The 13,367-nt window shown below is 38.5% G+C and overlaps 1 protein-coding gene across 1 annotated transcript in view; it reads left to right on the top strand.

Moving 5' to 3' along the window:
• Positions 1-13,367, top strand: part of INO80 (INO80 complex ATPase subunit) — a 57,985-nt gene that overhangs the window by 34,172 nt on the left and 10,446 nt on the right. The window contains exons 26-28 of the mRNA XM_042038213.1: positions 2,012-2,237; positions 7,499-7,626; positions 11,914-12,008. Coding sequence (XP_041894147.1) covers positions 2,012-2,237; positions 7,499-7,626; positions 11,914-12,008 — 449 coding nt within the window. The remainder of the gene's footprint in view (positions 1-2,011; positions 2,238-7,498; positions 7,627-11,913; positions 12,009-13,367) is intronic.

Here is a 13,367-nt window from a genome sequence, read left to right as displayed (position 1 = left end):
AGCTCCTGTAAAACTGGTCAAAGCCACACTTCCAGCTAGGAAACCTTGCTTAATGCCTGTTACTTTGAGTTAGCTGACAAATGTTCAGTGAGGTATAGCCGACATAAGATACCAGGCAGTTCTGAGGGAGGAGTTGCTCTCTTTACCTTACAGTTCTAAAGTGCCTTGTTTGAAACTGGTGGTAATTAAACTGTCTATTGCTTAGCATTTAGTTAAGCTGTTAAAATGTTTTTATTTGCATGATACAATGTTGCATATATTATTCTCAATATGTAGCAGTTACATCACACCAGAGTAAGCTGGAAGAAAAATTTAAACCCCCTTCAAACATAGAAGCTTTTCATCTGCAATACAAAGATGGTTCTTTTCTTGTGATTAATGTTTCAGATGTCCCATTATCACGTTAATTCCCACCCCTGCTCAATTCTGCAGGAAGTCCACTGTTTACTGTTCTCCATGAAAACCTATAGGTTTCTGTACTGTTTCTTCCTATGCAGCCCTGCTGCCTTTTTTAAGTGTGAAAACTTTCACAAGCTTGATTTTCTCTGTTGTTCATTTGTTACATTGCTTTTCATAGTCCTGGAGGAAGTGTCATTTTGCACACTGTTAGGATTCATGACAGTGTTTTTAACTTCTATGACTTTACATGGAGGATTTTTTTCATGGTACTTCTAAAATAAAAGCAACAATGACTTCTAAAGTAGTGATATATTTGCTTCTTATATTGGTGAAGAAATTGTCATGGCATTTCAAATTTCTCTGTTACTGTAAGGTTAGTTGTCTTAATACTACCATTTATTTTCATTTCTATGTGAGTTTATAACACATTATTAAGTTTTTAGATAGTATGTAAAAGCTTCTACTTGCTTTCTTTTGTAAACTTGGTTATAAACAGTTTCTGTAAACACTCCAGAATGTTTTCCCAAAACCAGACTTACATTCAAAAAAGGTAGAAAGAAGTTGGTTATCTGCTTTTTTTTTTTTTTTAATTCTTGTGCTAGACAGTGAATTATTCTGCATTTATATTTGTGTTAAAGTGTTGTAATTGTGTTTACTTTGGATTATGTGATTTAACTGTTGGTGAAGTATCTGAAGTTAAATCCAGCAGAGCAGCCTGTCCTGCTGTGTACAATGGCTCAGTTTCACTTTTGGTTGTTGTCCTTTACCGTGGTAAGGGAGAGAGAAGAGAAAGCTGCAGATTTTACAAAATGCAGCCTTGTCTGCTGGAACAGAGTTTGCTCAAGCACCTTGCAGCCACTGGCATTCAGCTGTTTGGCTCATGTGCGCCTTCCACTCTGTACGGATTTGGGCGGATGGGGCAGAAAAGGGGGAGTGAAACTGATGGAGTTGTTCCAGAACAGCTTACATGGCATGAAATCACACTTCCCTTGTTTGCAACACTGGTCTGTCCAGCTGGATTGTATATACTGAAACAGGTAATAGGGCATAGGATTCATAGAATGCCACAAGAAAAAGACCACTATCTCTGTGGCCCACTTCTGTTCAAAGCAGCTGTAAAGCCCAAGAAATATGCTGTTCCTTTTTTTCCCCTTTCTAATTTATGAATCTCCCTAATTTTGAATTATCAAATGAATTTCTGTTAAGGACAATATATAAGTGTCATTTCTGCTAATGAGATAAATACTTACTTGATTGTGAAGGGTGGAACTAAAAATAAACAAATAAATAAAAGAAATCTTGGCAAAAGGAGAGGTACAGCAAGGATATTACTCTTCTAGCTTTGCTGTCAGTTGTGTAGCAGTTGGCACAAGGCATAGTTTATCAAAAGGAAGGTTTTCTGTGCCTAGTTGTTTACATGGTGTTTTTTGTGGTGTGGAGAGGTGTTGCGTCTTTGCTTGGTTTAAGCCAAACAAAAGATTGTTTTCTGTTTCTGCATTTCATAATGATATGACTTTGAAAATTTGATCCCATGGTAAGGTACTTGAACTGGGGATTTGGGGATGAGGAGAAATGTGAGCAAGAATATTGACTATTATTATTTTACTTGTAGGTAACAGCTGTGCCACTGGAATTCTACTGCAATGACCGAAGTGCAGAGTACGAGCGCAGGGCACTAAGGGAAGGAGGAAGTCTGGAAGCAAAGCAGTGTGTACTCCATGGATCCCCTGAGCTAGCAGCTGACTGGCTGAAGCAGTGCTCCCAGTTCTTCCCAGAGCATCCAGGAGGGCTCTTAGGGATCAGGCCTCAGAACGGCTGGTCTTTTATCAGGATACCAGGTAAGTTTGGAGGTTGTAGTGGAACAGAGATAAGATAAATAAGAACATCTGTTATTTTGTGGTAATTTATGCTTGGTTATGGGCTTTTTGAAGGGTTGGGGGTGGTTGTGTGTTTGCTTTTCCTTCAGAGTGAAAGCTAACCCTGATATCTTAAAATACACCATGATTTTGCATCCTCTGTCTGAAGTAAATCTTTGATGGATACTGAAAAGTCTAATACAGGTTTTTCTAATGCCTGCAAATCTCTCTTTGCATGTCAGTCTTCCAAATGACTGTAAAGAGGTAGACTTGCTTACTAGAGCACAGTCTGCTCTCACAACCAAATACTGTTTTGAGGTTGGAGATAGGAAGATTGGATGAAAAGTTAGAGATATACCTTGCCTCCTAAGGTGTTGGAAGCTTCATGTTGTCCTAAAAGATCTTTTATTGGTCTACCTAGTGAAAAGGTTAAAATTACTTGTAGCAGTCTACCATGAGAAGGATGGGTTTGAGGACCAAGTTCAGAGGAAATTGGCCTGGAAAATAAAGCATGAAGGGTTTACTGAATTTTGGTTGAAATGAAGAAGACTTATTCATATTTCCTTGTAAAGTGGGAAAGAGGTACCAGTGTACCAGTAAAATAAATGTACTTAGTTTTTTCTTAGAATTAGACAAAAGCAATCCAAGATCTCATAGGGTTTGATTGCCAGCACTGCAGTGACTTTCATGGGCTGGACATGCTCTAGCTGTCAGAAGATGGTCCTGAGCAGCGAGCAGAATTCTGCAGAAAGTACTAGAGATCTGATAGATAGCCAAGAGGAAAAACAGCTTACACTGCCAGATGCAAAGTTATTCCCAGACCCTTTTGGGTCAAGGATGTTTGGCAGGGGAAGTTAATACAGTAAGAGGAAAATGGCCTTTTGCTTGCTACAGTCCGGTTTAAGAAGGTACCTTTTTAATTGTTTGGAGTCATTTGAAGCACATGCACGTTTGTACCTATGTAATGGAGAAACCATTTTTCATGAGCTTGCACTGGATTAATATTCAGTGATACTTGATGATTTTATAGTTTTTCTAGGAATTCTTTTAGTTGTTTGCCAGTTATTTGGAAAAAGAAAATCAATCTCTGTAGCAGAAAATCGGGAAGTATTGAGGAGATAAGATAGAAGACATGGATAGAGAAATGCAGAAAAGTAGCCAATGCAGGAAAGAGACAGGGCTGCATTCTCTTGAAAGACTTCCATTTTAAGCTGGGGACTGTTATCAGCAAAAAAATTTTAGAGGAATAAAGGTGAGGTACAAGAAGCTTACAGGAGTGAGAGAATAGGTGCAGGGGTAGGCAAATTGTTGTCAAAGCACAACAGAATTTGGTTGAGAAGGAGGCTGAGATGAGTGTGTTACGTAAAGCTGGTTTAATTTAGGAAGTGTTGGACCTAGAAGTGGCTTAAAAAAGTAGTTTTGTACAGCTGTGTTTTAATTAAGTAGAAAGTAGCATTCAAACCTAAACTTACTCTGAGAGGAGAGGGCACACACCACAACAGGACAGCTGTGTTCATAGGTGCAGAAACAGGCCTGGTGCCTTACAGAAAGTGAGTGATGTGCTGAAGGAGCCATTTGCAAGGCTAAAGTCTAGCAAATGTCAAATGGAACAGTCGCTGTAAAGGTCTGTGGCAAATAGGTGACAAGAAAAGGGGGACACCTCTCTCTCCTAAACCCTGATCTATCCTCTCCCAGACTCAGCGTTCCCAGTACCCTGGCAGCAGGCTCAGCTGTGATCACTGTGGGAATCTCTTGAGGCTTTTCCTGTTCTTTGAAAGAAAAATGGTCCTGGATTAAATGGCAGGAAGTGTCTGAGTCCTTTTAGTATCGATAAAAAGCACCGGCCTCACTGGCTGTTTACTGTGAGAGCCAGCTAGCTCCTCACTGACCCCATTGTGCCGTCAGGAGGGGAACCAGGGGTGTCAACTGGAACCCAGGCTTTATCTCTCTTTCCTCTGCTTTTTTGCATGTCCAGAGGCACTTTTTCTCATTCTCCAGAGAGCGCTGAGCCCAGCTACAGTCATCAGCCAGAGCTCCTGACAAGGGTTATTCTGAGTCATAATCATTTTTAACTATTCTTCCCAGGCCCACTGTATCCCCTTGTAGATAATTTATGTCCATATCCTTGCATGGCTGGAGGCAGTTGGGTTTGGGTTGTTTTCAGACTGAAAGCCATTTATTTGGTCTGGTTCCTTGTTTATTTCATACAGTGCTGAAGAACCCAAAAACTGTGTCCTGGGGAGAGCTCTCTGACAGTGCAATATACGACCTCTATCTCCTGACTGACTTAAAGTTTTAGAAGTTCCTTTTAAACAAACAAAAAAAAATTCCAAATAATTTGTCATTGGAAGTTGTTACTGATCATTAAAAGTAAAAAAACGTAGAACCGCAAATTTTGAAATCCCCTTTAAAAAAGTAATAGGTTGTCATTTTCTTCTCCTAGTTAAGAGAAAATTAGAAATAGAAGTGAGAGAAACTAGAGGTGGAAGACATTTTTTTTTCTCTTTTAACTAATTGTGGTATTTTCTGAAGATGGCATGAGTAAAATACATTTTCTTTTACGATTTTCCAGAATTTGTTCTTTGAAGCACTAGGTGGCAGGCTTTCAGCATGGAAAAATACTTGATCTTGGAAAACACAATGGCATCAGGATAGCATACTTAAAGGTGCCAGGTTAGGGACAAATAGTTTTCTCTTTGAGATGATAAATCTCTTTTTTGGTAGTACTCTTTTTTGTTTTGCTCTCCTAAAAAATACCCCAAAAACTTTCTCACCAGTGCAGTCTGCTTTGCTGCTGAAATATTGGATGACTTATGAACTGTTAACAAGTTGCTAACTTTTCAGACCATCTGCAAATAAATTCTTTACTTCTAATTTGCATTTCATTGCGATTTAAAAATAGTTACTTACACAATGGAGACCTCAGGAGCCAGCACCAAAGGACGCGCATCATTTCCAGTTAGCAAAGCTTAATTCTACCTATTCATGCCTTTGTGAGAAAAACAGAAAGCATTTTGCTTTTGGAAACTTGCTATATGTTAATCTGATCCTATCAGGACTGACTTTTGAACAGACCCTGGTGGTTCTCTGAGTTTTCTTCCAGTCAGGTGGCTTTTGGTTAATAATTGTGTTAGTTTGTCATGTATATCTAGATTTTTCGTGTAACTTCACTCAATTTAATTCATTCTGAAATAGCAAGCTGACCAATTAGAATAAAAGCAGAATGTCATGGCTGTATTTATAATTAAAGGAAATAATAATATTTTCTGTAAAGAGTAAACACTGCTATTGTGCAGAAGTTTTGGCTTCTATAGGTGTATTTTAAATCAAAATAGCTGTAAGTCGTTTCCATTTTCCTTAATGGCCTATGCTCAAAATTTGTTTTTCCTTTGAAGAACACATGAAGCTATTAATGATTTATATGTAATTGAGACTGAATTCTGTTCTAGAGATGAGTGCATCATTATACATTATGTTGCACTTAGAACAAATGCCAGCCTGATGTGTGGGCTTGAGTTTTCCTTACAGTATTTCCTTGGCTTGGCTCTCCAGTTAATGGATTCCCTGAGGTAGTCGCTAACATTTCAAGCAATGATGTGCTGCTTGCTCCTGGCAGAGCATGATCATCACTGCCAAAATGAAGAGCAAAAGGGAGAAAAACAGTGACTATCTAGATAGGCAAACAAGCAAGAAAGAGCAGATCTGTCTTGTCTTGGGTTCTTAGCTAGTGAATTGCAGGTGCATGGCTCTAGAATGACCATAGGAGAGAGCATTCACAGCATTGATTTGTAGAGCAAGTAGAATACCTAATTATTTTAAACAATATGGTAACTCACAATTTTTTGAATTTCAGAAAGGAGACTGTTGGTTGCGTCTTCTGATATTCTAATGTAGATCCCACTAATTCCAGCATCAAGTCCACTATTTATATTTAAGCTAAAGGATGTTTTTGAAAGAGAGCAACTACATTCCTGCTTTTCTCAGCAAGTCCATAGTTGTTCTTGCAGGAATTGCTTACTACTCTGCCACATTGCTGTCCACCTACCACACCACTTTGGTACTCATGAACTGTGTTGCCTGCTGTGCTTATAAGATCTTTTTAGGAGTGCTCTTGTGTGATCTGTGCTCTTCTCTTCCACTGGTATGAACCTGGTTTTGGCTATATTAAAATGCATGGTGGTCAGATGAAAGAATTAATTTTTGTATATAACTTCTTTTTTTAATTGGGATATTGGGCAAGACAGTTAACTGCCATACAGAAAGCTGGATTTTCTTCAGCCCATGAGTTAATTCATTCTGTGAAGGAGGAAGTGTGCAAAAGTGTTACCTGCTAGACATTAGAGAACATTACCTGCTAGACATGTTGAAAATACTTGGGTTCTGTACTAGCCCGCACCATCTGCAGTTGTCAGCTTTCCGTTTTGGCTGTAAACCTAAGTTCAGACATCCAAAAGAATAGAGAATCATCAATGGCCTTTCCAACAGATAATTTTTTGGAAGAAAATTTCTCTTCATCCTCTTTAAACAGTAATGTATTGTTTACTGAAGTTTATGTACAGAATGTACAAACAGGAAGATCTCCTTCCTGAAAAATACTTCATGAGCAGTGCTGAAATACAGAGGACATGAAGTATAAAATCTGAAGTGACTGAAAAGATTGCCATCTGGAAACATTTCTTAAACAAAACAAAAGAGAAAAAAAAAAGGAGAGGGCAGGGAAGAACAAGGCAGTTCTGTGAGGGGACTGTTGTTTTACAGTGACCTAGAGAGCTGTTCTTCACTTTCTGTGTTGGTGAGGGGTGTGATCTGTGGAGGATGAATCTAAAGCTCAGCAGCAGGTAGCAGCAAATGTGCAAAGGACCCCATTTTCATGTGTGAAGTGGAAAACATTTCTTGAAGTGTCAAGGCATATAGTGCTTGTTGATATGGTCAGAATAAAAGCTTACATGAGGGATATGGCTATCCAAAAAAATGATTGAGCCCATACTTGAGAGGAGATCAGTCTGTGACAAGATTTTGCCAGGTGGGTATATTCATATTGCTCCTGTCCCAGCAAGCAAAAGTTATTGTTACCATTGTGATTTTAAGTATCAGCCAGAAGGGATGTTGCAGTTTCTTCCATCACACCTCCTTACTTCAGGGATTATAATGCAGTGAAGTGCTAGGAAAACTTAAAAGCTAACTTGTTGCATGTATCTGGGTTTGCTTTATTAGTTACATGCTTTTCTTCTATTTCTTTTTAGATAAAGAAAGTCTGATCACTGACAGTGGAAAACTTCATGCTCTTGATCTTCTGTTGACACGGCTGAAATCTCAAGGGCACAGAGTTCTCATTTACTCCCAGATGACGCGGATGATTGACTTACTGGAGGTAGGAGAGCTAGAGCTGACAGAAGACAATTTATGAAGATGGAGATTTAGCAACACTGTTTTGGAGAAAGTACTATAATTTGGATGCAGCAAACCTGACATAAAATTGCTTACCAGAGGATACCCAGTTAATGCATTAATATGAAAATATAAGAACTGCCATACAAAGTTAGACCTAAGGTCCTACCTAGTGTTATACTGATACCAGTGTATAGCAGCAGATGGTAGGAGGAAAGTGTACAAGAATAGTGATACTTCACCCTTAGTCACTCAATTTCCAGCAGTTTGCAGTTCAAGGGGTTTCTGAACCAAATGTGCCTCCTGCATACTCAGTAGTCCAACATGGATTCTTCTTCCATGAAGTTGTTCATTTGCATCTTGACACCTTGTTAGGTGTTGGCATTTGCACTGCCCTGTGGCAAGGGGTTGCATGGCTTAATTATCCTCTTTTTCTGGTTTTGAACTGCTTCCTTCTATTTTCATTCAATGCCTGCATGCCCTTTTATTGGAAGGAAGAGGAAAAACAGTGGTAAATTTTACAGTGTTTATGTTGTAATTTCACAGACTTTTACCGTTTCCCTCTAATATCTGATTCCTCTGCAGAAGTTTGGTAAACATTAAGAGATTCTCTGGCATATGGGATAGGAAAGAGATAAGGAATGAAGTCATGACTCATAATTTAAATACAGGCAGTCTGCCTCTGAAGAAAAAACAAAAAAATCATTATTTGATGAGCAGCCATGCCATCAAAGAGCTAGGATACTGTTTTCTCCACAATAAACTGAAGAGAAAAAGTGAGAAGCCTGAATCAATAGCTGCCTAAGTCATGAGTTTTGTATGAACAGGAGAGTATTTTAAGGTCAGCAGTTAATAGTTCAATAACAAATCACAAGCTGAATTTTGTTTTTGCTGCTGTGAGGAAAAACAGAACTTGCATGGTCGCAATTCTGTATTTTGGCAGTTTGCCTAGCATTGCTTTGTATGCCTCTTTTTTTGGCAAACGTTGGACGTGGTGTAGGTTTGTTGATACCCTGCATTACACCATGGAGCTCATAAAGCTGAGTGTTTAGTGCTTCTGTCTTTTCTCTTAGCATTCCATTTTAAAGGCTTGTGAGCACAACGTTTTGCTATTCCACCTCTTGAATGTTCAACTTCACTTGTGTTTTATTATCCAAATAAGCCACCTACTTAGTCCTCTGTTTTTCTTTCTCTCCACCCAAGTAACAGAAGCTGAAGTTAAGCAAGCTAAAAACCAAGTAAGGACTCAATTAATAAGAAAATCCTTGCAAAAGTTGTGGATCTGTAGATATTTTTCCTGATCTATCAAAATATATCCCATCTGCCTACTTGAATATGAAAAAACATAGGATGTCTTTTTTAACAGTATTTGGACTATATTACACTAACCTAATCTACGCAGGGCAGAGAGCACAAAGCACATTGTTTACAAAGTTATAAAACCTTGTTTGTTTTATGTAGCTTCAACTGAAGAACTGCTGAGTAGTTCAGCCATTATAAAATGGCAGCTATAAATACATAGAGGAAAATTATTTGCTTTCAACAGAAGAGGATAAACTGTAATTTCAGTATTGTTATTTCATGCAGATGTGTATTTCATACTTTTTAAGATTTTGTTTGTTTTTCTCCGTATGATTGCTGTCTTCCTGAAGAGCAATTGTCCATGGTTTCACTGGGAATCAGATTGTATTCATGAGATGAGGAGTCGAATTATGTTCTGCATGCAGTAAAATGTTCTACTTTTGGTTGTACTCTACCAAAAGTTAATGAGTTGTGTTAAAACGTAAGAGTACTCAATTTAGACTGTGAAATAATATGAAGGGAAAACATTTTACTGAGAAAGTATCAGTGTGGAAGCCCAGAAGAGCACTGGCTTTAGCAGGCACTACATTCTTACCATACTCAGGTCATCATGTGTTGTTTGTTTCCTGTGTAGGTGCTCTGTTGCAAGGGTTTCATTATTTGTCCCAGACTGATGCTTCTGGTGGCTTGGTGACCCCTTACACTAAACAAGACTGGCAGGTAGATTTTTCAAGCAGGTCTAGTATAAGGATCTCTATATGAGACTGAAGCCTCCCTCTGAGGTTTCCCCACCCCACTCCGTCATTCCTTGTGGGGAACTAGAAAAGTGAGCAGTCATCAAGTGCCTTCCACAATTACAGTACAGACCAGGTATATTTACTCTTTAAATATCTTCTTTGCCATCAGGGTTGTCTCTTTAGCTGAAAGCATGCCATTTCTATGAGTGATCAGAACACTGAACTGCTGAGAAGTGTAGTATGAATTGCAATGTGGATTTTTTTTTTTACTTTTTTTCTGAATTGAAAGGGTATACTGTTAATATTTGGGAAAGTACTGCACAAAACCAGTTCACAACAAAAGGATGTTTCGTATGAGCACTGTTACACTACTGTGAAGCATCCACCTTGATCAGAGGAAGGTGGATGGAGGCAGACCAGAACCTGTTAGATGATTAGCTAAGGGCTAATGTACAAAGCTAATTCACAGACCTGGGGGAACAGCCCATAAATGCCAGTACTGCAGGTGTAGAATAACTTGTTCTTTTGCACTCTGTGCCTTTGTGAAAATGTCTGAAGTCTGGAATAAGGATAAATGCACCTGATGGAATGAAGGAAGTTGTTTTCTGTTTGTGCTGGTTTGTTTAGAAGACAGATAATGAAAAGATGGTTAATAGATGAGGGAAGTCTAAATCAAGATCAAAAGGTTGAATCATCATAAAGGCAGATAAAGACAGTAACAAAGAAATGAAAGGAAAAGGTTCTTGTGATGATAGTAAAAGGATTGTTCAACTCTGGAGAAAAGGTGGCATCATAGTGCCTAACTGACAATTCTCTCTGGTTTTAGTTGGTGACAGAAACCTGTCACAGAAATTGAATAAACCAACAGTAAATTAGGACTTGTTTGTCTGTGTAGTGAAGTTGCTCTTCTCTGCTTTGAACTTCTGTTGTTGTACTCCCTCCAGAAATCCTACTAGCCATGAGCTCTGTTTCGAAGAGGTGGTCCAAGTGTGGATTTGGCCATTTCCACAGTTTTATTTACCTAATTTTCTCTTTCATCTGTCTCACATTGACGCTTGCTTCCTCCACATCAATTTTTTCTCAGTTCCTTATAATATGGCAGCTCTTTCACCATTTCTGCAGTAGTGAAGCAGAACACAAAGGGATCAGGAGCCCTGAAGGATGGTGGAAAAGGAGAACTGGGCATGGTACTGTCAGAAGGTTCATTGGAGTGCAGGCACTGCCATGTCTTCTCATAGCATATCAGTTCTGTGTCTGCTGAGCACTGTGGTTTAGAGCGAGATGAATCCAATAGTTCTTGCTGCTAAAGCATTATCCGTTCCTTTCTGTCTTCATTTGCACTCACAGCATCTCAAAAAACTCATGCATCAGTAGGGTTAAACCTAACTCTTGTAACCAGTAGATGTTGCATCTTGTCAGCCAAGCAAGGATCCCATTGTTCAAGCACCCCAGAGGATAGCTTTCCAGAGAAACTCTGTGGTTATTTGAGCTTTGTATGTAATTTAGATTTTATTCAAAGTTGCACAGGTATCAGAAAATGCTGAGAACCTTAGAGCATGAAAAATGTGTCTCACTGGAAAAAGCCTTTGCTTACAGCATTCCTGGCTGATGCCATTTGATATGCGTCTCAGGCAATGGTTTCAGTTCTGCTGCCTGGCAGGAGCTGTGGGCTGACACACCAGTGTAATGTTCAAAGTATTCTTGTGTGCAAGAGATTCAGAGGTTCTTCACTGCTGAGATGAAACCTGGACAGACATTATACAGCACCAGATTTTAAAAACCACCAGTCAAATGGTATAAAATCGACAGGGAGCAGGTGCAATTGGTTTGTTTGGAAAGGTTTGCTTGCACAGTAAAAGCTTGGGATTTAATAAAAATTTAGACTCTGTGAAAACAAACTTCCCATTTTAGTGATTTTTGTTTCCCTATTTATTTATAGGAAAAGGCATGTACCAGGTCTGCAGTGCAGCAAATATATCCCCAACTCTGAACTGACATTGTCATTTATCTCTTACATGGAATGCAAAAGCCAACATATGATGGAGTAGCTTTAATTTCTGGATTGTATTATTACCAAGTATTGCTTACAGAACATTTGTTGATGATGTTTAGGGAACCTTATTGTAATTAGCAATCCTGCTTTTATTGTGTTTTTTTTTTTTTTTTCTGAAAGAATCAAGATTGAACAGTTTCAAGAACAACTGTATTTTTTTGGTCCATGTTCTTTGCAGGAATACATGGTTTATAGGAAACATACCTACATGAGATTGGATGGCTCTTCAAAGATTTCTGAACGAAGGGACATGGTAGCAGATTTTCAGAACAGGTAATGTATTTTGCAAGGTGTGTGTGAGATAAAATACATGTACCTAGGAAGTTGGTGTAAGATGTAATGAAATAAATGAAGTCTGTACTTTTCTTTCCTTATATCAAATTGACCTCATTTATTTGAAACAGTTTCTAGGTGGTTTGCTGACCAGTACTCAGTGGTGTTGATATGAATCTGTGAAAAAGTACTGGAAGCAATTTTAGTGTAGCCACTTATTGTACTTCTTGCCAACCCAAATAGGCTGTTGCTTAGAAAGAAGCTCAACGGAAAGGCAGAAAATGTCCATTGGTTATTAAATGCTTTGACAATTGACACTGTAAAGATAAGATTGAAAATCTTGCATATGCTAGAGTACTGAAAGTGACCTAGTTTTCTGCAAAACGAACCATTTAACCGTATTATACTAAGAAACCTTAAACTAATCAACAAAAGATAAAATGGGGATGGGGATTTTATTAGCTAGAGAGGTAGGGTAACTTCTTGTGTGGTAAACCAAAATAGATCCTGACAATTTTTTTAAGCACATCAGGGCACATTATTTATAATTATTGAGTTTGTGGTTATTGAGTTCCTTTTAATCCTGAGATATGGCTTGATACAATATCATTTTGGTACAGTAGTTCACAGGTTATCCTTCCTGTATGTTGACATGAGCTTGTAAGAAGGCCACTTTCCTATTTCAGTGGAGTTAGATTCATAGATGTTGCTTTCACCCTACAATAAACAACTATTCTAAACTAGAGAAGAGTCCTTGTGTTAGTGGTCCCAAAGTATTGTAGCTGAAAATAGGAGTCCAGGCATTGCAGGTTCGTGAGGCTGACGGACCCGAAGGACTGTGTTGCAATGATGAGTCTTCTAGTGAACTTGAACATGTGCAGAAGTAAGTGAGAGGACCATGTAGTACCTTTCTTTCTGCCTATTTCCACATGTCAGAAACAAGTTCCTTGCAGGTTATGATGTCCTCCTGGAATCTTGATGCTTCTTCCTGTAAGATCCTTAACCAAACAAAGTAAAAAATCCCTAGTTTTATTAATGAACAGAATTTATTTTTATTAGTGAATAAAACAACTGAAGAAAAATAATAATTTCAGCAGGAAATCCCTTTGAAATGTAGGTCAGCCAGTCTAAACAAGAATTCCTGCTAAAATGTTAGTTGAATTCCTCTTATACGTGATTTACTTATGAGAAATACTTCCAGAGAAAAAAGCATGACTGAGATTAAACTATTCTGCAGGATATCCTTGCAAGGCGCTGAAAATATATAGCTATGAGATGATAGTTTGTTCATGTAGTCTGTGGTTCTGTCCACTTTCCTTCCCATATGGCACCTCAAGAAGCATTTCACAGCTGGATGTT

Source organism: Corvus kubaryi, unplaced genomic scaffold, assembly GCF_017639235.1.
Source record: "Corvus kubaryi isolate FWS band 111438036 unplaced genomic scaffold, C.kubaryi_AGA036_p1.0 37392, whole genome shotgun sequence".
NCBI lineage: Eukaryota > Metazoa > Chordata > Aves > Passeriformes > Corvidae > Corvus > Corvus kubaryi.
Note: the sequence above shows the minus strand (reverse complement) of the source record. Positions and strands in the feature narration are given on the sequence as shown.